Genomic DNA, 9,473 nt, shown 5'->3' with positions numbered 1-9,473 from the left:
AGACGCCTTATATAGGAGGCGGAATTAAGTGTGAGTTATCCCTCTCAAAATTCAAGGAGAAATGCCAGCCGAAGGATCAACATCCCACCATAGGATCCAGGGAACAAAGCACTACTTGGAGCAATTAATGAGACATCACGGGCTCTGAAGCATCGAGAACAGTTACGGGACACGCGAAGCAACATTCTCACGTATGGAAATTAAAGAAACATATGGGTTTAATTATCCAAAGTCAAAACCCCATTTTTCCTCCTTGGACAGGAGGGAAAAAAACAAAGTTTTGAGGGGCTATTATAGGATTGAAGGATCCAAGAATGTATGTTGGGCTTTGGGTTTTCTCCAAGGACGCTTAGTGGTCCGAGGACAGATAAACAGTAATGAAGATGTGAGACTCAGAACTCCATGAGCAAGCTACGAATGGGAAGGCTAGAGAAGGTAGGCCAAGGAGAAGTATCTCCTCAGCTAAACCAAGTAGAGGTCAGAAAGTGTATTTTGTCATCCAGAGTGATGTTCCAAGAAATTCTATTGATAAAGATATGCATTATGAACGTACAGGACAAATGGGAGCTGGGAAATATCTAAGGGAAAGCTACTACCACCGCATTGAATGATCTGCAGCTAACTTTCTGGCCGCATTAATGAGGAAGTGATACCAGAAAAGTAGTTTTCAGCCTTACAGCTACTCCCCATAGACTTCAGGAAGGTGCTGATATGACAGGGATCAACACCAAGAATCTAATCTACATGTGGATGGTAGAGATGAAAGGGAAATGATAGTATAAAATGGAAGGGAGGCCTTGAGAGAAAGGGGTCGGAAAATTGAGAAAGAAATACTGGAGCAATAAGAGTTGTACTTGTAATCAATTCAAGAAATATATATAGGAATTGATTTCCTCGAACTGTATTGAGGACTATTTTCTTTAGAGAAAATCAATCTATCTTTACCTTATTGTCATTTAGATCCATTATAATTGCTACTCAACTTATTATAGCTTAGTTTTCCAACTCACTCTTTACAAATTCATTGTATTGGACTCTTTAAGCCTAGATCCTTTTAAATTTTGGGCCTAGGACTCAAATCCTGTCCATACATAACTAATAACTAACCAAGTTAAGATTAAAAAAAAAAAAAAAAATTTCTCATTGAAGGTAATAAGTTGAAGGATATATGCCCTGGTCTTGTTCTGTCATTTTTTTGAGGAGGGTAAAACTTGCACGAGTTGGAGTAGGAGTGGGTAGGTTTTGACATTAATGAGAGAGAGAGAGAGAGAGAGAGAGAACATATGTACAAGAAAGAACATATGTACAAGAAAGATTTGATCATAAATTTGGTGTGGGATAGAATAGGACATTACGAGTCAAGCAGGACATTGAATTTTTGTCCTCCCTATTTGCATGAAAAAGCTTATTTTGCATTTTGAGCTTATTGTGGGCTTAAGTACTAGCACTACATAGGATCAGTTTGGTTAGGCATTTTGAGAGATTAAAAGAGTTCTTTTAAAACTCAAAACTTAGTTCTACAACTACAACTCTTCATATTTATTTTTTACAAACGTTCATTTTAAACTCAATACATAGTTTTTTAATAGTTTATACAAATGCACCCTTAATGTGAAGTGGCTCTCTCTTTTTTTAAATTCATCTTCCCTATTGTAGATTAGGTTTAATATTATGTTTTGGGAAAGACCTTATTTGAGCTAATTGCAACCTACACACAGAAACTATAATTGATACAACCATAAAATTTTTATAGCTACATTATTGTTGTAGCACTATTTCAAGACAAAAAATTTATTTTGTTAGGAAAAAAAAAAAAAGAAAAAAGGGACAGATTTGGGATTTCTTGGATGATAGGGTTACTTATCTATTTATTTACTTATTTTGAGAAATGAGTGAAAGATTAAGGTATAAAAATTTGTATGGGTTCTAGTTTGCTCAATTAGTAAAGTCTTTAATGGTTGAATAAGAGATTTGCGATTCAATTCTCACCTACACAAAAAGCCAATTGATGTCTTAGTTTGATGATAAAAAATACAATTACCAGAAGTAGACACTATAAGTTGACATTTTATAAAAAAAACAATGGGACAAAATTTAGTTACAAAATTGGTTGTAGCTTCAGGCTACAAACTTACTTAATAAAATAAACATTAATACATATTTTGAAAATTTAACCGTTAAACTGCATGTTCTTTATACTATTAATACACATGTCAAATTTTGTATCAATCATATATTATTTATTATATGATCTATAAGCTTATATTTTATACATATTTTAAACTACAAAAAACTTGCAATTTAAACAATTTATTGATAACATAACTATTAATCTTTAATTTTCTAGAGATTTTGCAAGCATGGAGGATATAAGAAGTAGATGTAATTTGATGGTAGAATTGTGAAAATTTATCTTAAATAAAAAGATATTAAGTGAGGTTGTAATTTTAGGCTACAACCAATTTTGTAATTCAATTTTGTCAAAAAAAAGTACAAAAATTTGGAGGTTATTTTGCTGCTAGAATATATTCAAAGGTTCGGAGGAAAACTTCCCATGGCACCACAACTATTGAATTTGAACCCACTTCATGTTAAACTATTTGGAAACAAATATAGTTCCCAGAGGACAAAGTTTAGCTATAGAATAAGTTGTAGCCTTAGGTTATGACAAATCCACCATTTGATTACATCTTCTTCTTATATCCTTTATATTTGCAAAATTTCTAGAAAATTAAAGATCAATAGCTATATCATTAATAAGTTATTTTAATTGCAAATTTTTGTAGTTTAAAATTATGCATAAAATATAAACTTATAGACCATTAGTAAATAATATCCGATTGACACAAAATTTGACATGTGTTTCAAGAGTGTAAAAAACATGCAATTCAAAGGTTAGATTTTCAAAATATGTAGTAATATTTATTTTATTAAGTAGGTTGTAACCTTAAGCTACAATCAATTTTGTTATTAAACTTTATTCGTTTCGAAATTAAAGAGAAAGAAAAAGGGACAAACAAAAAGAGAGTGATTTCCAGACTCCCACAAATCATCTAATCGGATTGTGGGCAATATGCATTATGGACCTGTTCATATATGGGAATGAATTCATATCCTTAAAATAAATCGAGGTCAACAATAAAAATGTTAAAATTTTGGACTCTCTAATTTGTTGTTACTTGGGATTCATGCGTGGATCCAACATCTATATAACAATAAAATGTAAAATTTGTTTTTAAGTTCATAAAAATATTTGTTACTTGATATATGATATAATTTTTGTAGTTGAAAAGATTATATAAATTATTGGATTAGAGGTGCAATTACCCTAATTTCTCTAAAAAATAAAAATTACCTCTTCACTTTGTTGCTTTTATAATTTATTTTTATCATTATTGTGGGGTACAAGAATTTAAATAAGGTATTGGTGCCGCGTGTCATACCCATGGCCAAGGAGGTCACATGTTCGGACAATAAAGCCATGTCAGTGGCATGTTACTAGTGGAGGTCATATTGTAGAGAAAGAATCTCGGGGAGGGGGTTAGTCTTGACATGACTGCAAGGATGGTGGCTACCATCACATTTAATGCATTCCACCAAACCTCTTGACTGCATTTATGTGAAGAAGACTCCTGAACAGTGTTGCCTTGGTTGCCCCAGCTTACAAGGGGTTTGGGAAGGTGTCTAATGGGACAAGCACTCAAGTGGTGGCCTAGACGATAAACAAATGGAGGATCAAGATCATCTAATGGGAGCTATATAATGTAAGAGACCCTCCAGGGTGAGGGGATCAGAAAATCTGGAGAGAACACATTGTAGCAACAAGAACTAAAATTGCATCTAAGTCCAAAAGAACTATATTCAAGAATCATTCTCCTCAGACTTTATTGAGAAAGGATTTCCTTGCTTAGAACTTGTATTTCTTTGCTTTCTTAGTATCTTTAATCCACTATGCGCGTTGCTTGATCCATTGAAGCCTGGCTTTTAAGCACACTCTCTACAAATTTATTGTGTTGGACTCTTTGGGCCTGAATCCTTCTACTATTTGGGCTCAAGAACTAAAACCACGCCTTTACAATTATTATTAAGGATTGATATTAAAAGTTTCTTTTTTAACTCACAATCTCGACCATTGAGAGTGATTGCACTCAATCTCAATCCAAATTATTATAGTCATTGGGTTGGTTAAAACACCATAAAGAAACTTTATGATGTGACAACTTGTTACGACTTTATGCATTTATCTCATAAATAAATCCTTGAAGATCCAAATATATATATAATCCATCAAAAAATAAGATGAGAAAAACCGCTCTAAACTTTTATTATTCAAAAGACCGTCGAAGAGATTATAATCATTAATATATACTAAATTCTAGGGATGGTAAGATCCTAATTCGTGTTTAGGATGAAATTATGCTAGAAAATAAGAAAAATTATCAAAAAAATCAAAATTGAGAGAATTACATAATAAAATACTACAATCTCTTCTTACTCGTAGCGTTGGTCTTGAAACTAACAAGACTTAATTGTGACTTTTAATTTGAAAATTACACTAAAATGAAAATTTTTTACAAATAGACAAATTTGATTAAATGGTGGCATAAATGAGGAAATTTGTCAGAAAATTAATTGGCTTAAGTCACACCAATGGCGGTGAATTTTGAGCTGGTTGGGTTTCTACCGGTTCCTTTTATTTTTGAACATTGCAGTGTAATTAACTTATAAATTATAATATCATCGCACACCCTTGGTGCGATGGTCACTCCACAAATATAAATGCTTATGGAGTGTGAGGGGTAAAGATCAAAATTCAAGTCTCTAGAAGGGAGATTCACATATATATACACTTAGATTAGGATAGAGTAAAAATTCTATCTTGTAAAAAAAAAAAAAAAAAAAAAAAAAAACCTTAGAAATTATAATGATAAATCTATTCAAGGAAAGTTTATATGGTTCATTCAACATCACTTTACCCCACTCCTATAAAAAAGACATCACAAGATTAATATAAAGTGTAATAAAAGTTTCTTTTATTTAATTTTTTTATTTTTTTATTGAGAAACTAGCTAGATTGGGAAGCCAAACTAGGCATTTATTGAACAAACAAATGAAAAAGGGTAAATTGCAAAATACACCCTTAATGTTTTGTGTTACTTGGATTTTACACCCTGAAATTTGAAAAATTGAATTTTGCACCCTAAAGTTTACTTCCGTTAGCAAAATTAGACCCCTCGTTAGTGGTTTGCTGATGTGTCTGTTAAGTGCCACATCATATTGTGACATTTGCTAGTTGGAACAACTAAATAGTGACATGTGTTATTAACTATTTAATGTCTTTAACTAAAATTAATATAAATCTATATTTTTTTATAGCATTTCTGATTTTCAGGTTATTCGAAATTTCCCTAAGAAAATCAAGAATCTCTTTCCAAAGAAACACTGAAAAATGACAACGTGATGCAAAAATCCAAATGAATCCAGCCATAAACAAACAGGAAAAAAAAATCCCAGCATTTTCTTGGTGACCAAACAGAAAATTTTCCCAAGAAACCCAACACAATAATTAATGAGCAAAACCAACAACCAAAATATGTAAAGTAGAATATTTTGGGCATTCAAGATTTTCTATCTAAACAAACACTAAAAAAATTACAAATCAAATTAAAAACCCATTCTAAAACACACAAACAATTTCAACAGGGCACATATCAAAACCCATGGATCTACAAACTCTCATTTCCCAAACCTAAATGAAATTCTCAAGCTTTCATAACCTAATCACCAAATCAACCAAAGGATAAGACAAAAAGAGAGAGAAATCGACTGCCATCAATGGTGGAGACCTTGTCGACTTGTATTGTCGTGTATGGTGACCGTACTCGTGAGGTTCCAGCATGGCTGAGCTTGAGAGAGAATCAAGCTTAGGAGAGAGAAACCTACAAGATTAGAGAGAGAGAGAGAGATCCATCCTTCTGTGGCTCACAGTGGTCGTTGGTAGTTGTTGAGGTTTGGCTGCATAAAGCTTGGCCACCACCACTCGATCTGCTCCGCTGCTGGCTTAATCTCCTCTTCACTCTCTCTCCCTCTGTCTCTGATGAACACATCAGTTTGTGGTTTATTGATATTTTGTTGGTTTGATTGTTGTTGTGTGAGAAGTACTTGAAGTTCATAAAATTTGAATGAACATTTTCTAATATCTTCTCTAGCTACCAGCAAAGACTTAAGTTTAATGGAAGGGAAGAAGACATTAAGAAAGTGAATAATTCCCATGAGAAACCTAGCATGATAGTTGCTAAGGAAATTAATTATTTTATTTAAAAAAAGTTTTTATTTTAATTATTTAAAGTTTTTAAGTTATTTATCTAATGTGGATTTATTATATCCATGTGTCATATTTTAATTGGATCAACTAGTATACTTCATCAATTTATGTGGCACTTAACGGACATGTCAGCAACCCACTAACGGAGGGGCTGATTTTGCTAACGGAAGTAAACTTCAGGGTGTAAAATCCAATTTTTCAAATTTCAGGATGTAAAATTTAAGCAACTCCAAATGTTAGGAGTGTACTTTGAAATTTACCCAATGAAAAATTATGAAACATTATCAAAGTTAAGTGTAGATTCTTAATTGCACTGTATTAGCCTATTTGGTCTCTCAATTAAATTTAAACACATATGTATTGCATTTTATTTTCCTTAAAAAAAAAAACATTTTTTGCTTTATTTTATTAAACATAAAAATTTTAAATTTAATTGGGAAGCACCTAATGAACAGTCAAAAATTTCCCTAATATAAATGGGGTGTTTGATAAATCACAAAATTGGTTCAATTTCGATAGGATTGAACAAAAAGCAAAACTGATTCAATCTGAAAATAGTTTTATTTTATATCAAATTCGTTTAGCATCAACAAAACTATGAATTTTTTAAGGGAATATATAAGTATAACTAGTCCAATTATGAACCGGTTTTTTAAATAAAAAAACTATTAACCCAAAAAACAAGTAATGCTACTCACCAAAGGTGCACGTTGCTTTCCGACAAGTTTAGAGAAAGTTTACAAATAAACAACTCATAATCTTTTTGGTAACTTTGATAGACTACGTGAAAGTAACGTTAATAGCAAAAAGAATTCATCATGTTATTAAAAAAATTAAATGTATCAATTATTACATTTTCAGTTGAACCAAACCAGCGGAGTCTAAGCCCGACATTTTCCATCCCGTGATCCTAAGTCCTTTCAAACTCTGATAGATGAGGGTATTTAATCCCAAAAGCCTTATCCAAAATAATGAAAGAGAAAAAAACGGATTAGAAGAACACAATAATCTTTCACTCTCTTTTTCTAAACCAACGATTTATTGAAACAAACTTGTTTCAGAAACTTAAAAACACACACACCAAACCCAAAACCCCAGATATTACATCAGCATTTCGTTGAAGGAAGATTGGTTTGGGTTCCGGCCCGCCTGTCAGAACCAGGCCCAGAGGACCCAGAGGACTTCTTAAAAGCCTGACTCCGGAAAATCACATACCCCACGGCGTGTCCAGCGACGGCGACAAGAAAAACGCCGCCGTTAAACGACATCACGGCGAGCATCACCATGTAAGTCAGCCCAGAACGGAGCGTATAGATTGCCGTTTTCACCAGCCCTGCTGTGACGTTGTTTGTCCCAGGCTTTACAAGGTCGCAATAAGAGAGCCACTCAACGAGCACAGCTAGAACAAAGACAAAAATCAAGGCTAAAGCGTACATACCCGAGTCATTTCCGGGCCAACCCGGAAAAAGGATCTCGGTTTTGTGGCCCCAGAAGAAGGTCATCATACCTTGATGGTGCGAGTGAGCAGCGCGAGTGGCAGCATTGTAAGGTTTGAATTCGTTATGCATCGAGGTTTCCATGGTTATATGAAATTGTACTTAACACTGAAATTGTAAGCAAAGAGAGAGTCTGTGTGAGTTTAAGATTTAAGGAGCACAAAAGAGGGAACAGAATTTTTCAGCAATTCACGCACTTCGTACACGGACGTGTTGGTTACTGTCCGGGGTTTGTGTTATTTGGACAAGACAATAAATAAGGTGGGATAGTGGAATGAGTGTGATAGTTGTGCGCGTGGGATAGGGTTTGTGGTTCTCCACAAATGTGCTATGACTCATTTCCAAGCAATTCCTGCACCAAAGTGAACAGATTTCGTCTGCAAAATAAAACAAAAGGGGAAGAAAGTGAAGAGATTCTAAATCTTATATCAAGCAATATGGGTCTTTATCAGTTAAAAAAAGAAAAAAGTATAGTATAGAATAGAATAGAAGAGATTTTTATTTTCGTCATTTTAATGGATCTGGGGAGTCGGTAAGCCCATGCATGTAGAGTGATTGGCACGTGGAAAATGAGCACAGATGTTACAGTTTGCATGTAGCTACTAGGGCCGGTCGTGTTGTGAGCTTTGGAATTAGATAACAGCTTAAAAAGACAAAGAAAACATGGGCCGAGTGCATTAGCCTATTATACAACAGTGGTCTAACTGCAAATCCAGCCCATGGTCTGTCTTGTTTTAGAGTGCTTTCGGGTTTCGGCCCGATTATTTGTCCCAAAAGCAGAATGCATGGCACTTTGGCAGCCATTTTGAAGAAGAGTATTTTTAGAAACACAAATTATTTCACAATTATTTTGTCACAACTTTAGGGTGGTAAATTATCAGTAATTAACTATTACTTCTACATGAATTTATAGGTGAAGCTAAGGAACCATGACCCCCAAGCTTTTAAATCATAAAAATTACAAATTATAGAAAAATATAGTTATTGGCCCCACAGATTCTAGAATTAAAGCCTTTAACATCTCAATCCTTTTGAATTAGTCCAAAACACAAGTTTTATACATTGTGCAATTGTTTGAGTTTAGATAGCTCCTAAATAATTTTTTAATATTTAGCTTGTCCTCTTGGAAATTTTTTTTTAGGTCTGCCATTGCATGGGCTTATAATTTTTTCTTTACTATTCACATTGCCACGTTACACTTCTAACAAGAAGTTGTGAAAATTTTTATGATCCTAGACTTTTTCTTTCAATAATCCGTTCTTTGGCTTTCAGAGCAATTTCACAAAAGGATCAGCCCGCACCGTTTTGCAATATAAAACAGGAAAGAGATTGGAAATGTCCACGCATTATTGTTAAGTGACTCACAAGATCAGCAGGCGCTTCAACAAACTCAACAAGAGGTCAATTAAACACTCACAATTAAGTGTAATTCACTTCGGCAATCCAATGGCAATTATGGACGTGTAAATCAAGGACTAATTCCAGCTGTGATTGGTTATAACCGTAATGTAAAACCGTTTCACACTGTGCAATGTCTAGTTTGTTAGAGCATCTCTAGCAATTTCTTCAAATTTTGTTACTATTTGGTGAGTAAATAGTAACTTTTACCTTTTATCTACTCATTTTATAAAATACACTTTCCAACAGATTCT

General features: G+C 33.6%; 1 protein-coding gene across 1 annotated transcript; it reads right to left on the bottom strand.

Annotated features, from left to right (window-relative positions):
• Nucleotides 1-7,121: 7,121 nt before the first annotated feature.
• LOC115953974 (copper transporter 6-like) lies at nucleotides 7,122-8,140 on the bottom strand. The gene has a single exon (XM_031071813.1). The coding sequence runs from the start codon at nucleotides 7,903-7,905 to the stop codon at nucleotides 7,432-7,434; it is 474 nt and encodes a 157-aa protein (XP_030927673.1). The 5' UTR covers nucleotides 7,906-8,140; the 3' UTR covers nucleotides 7,122-7,431.
• Nucleotides 8,141-9,473: the final 1,333 nt, after the last annotated feature.

This window comes from Quercus lobata, chromosome 7 (genome assembly GCF_001633185.2).
Source record: "Quercus lobata isolate SW786 chromosome 7, ValleyOak3.0 Primary Assembly, whole genome shotgun sequence".
Lineage (NCBI taxonomy): Eukaryota > Viridiplantae > Streptophyta > Magnoliopsida > Fagales > Fagaceae > Quercus > Quercus lobata.
Note: the sequence above shows the minus strand (reverse complement) of the source record. Positions and strands in the feature narration are given on the sequence as shown.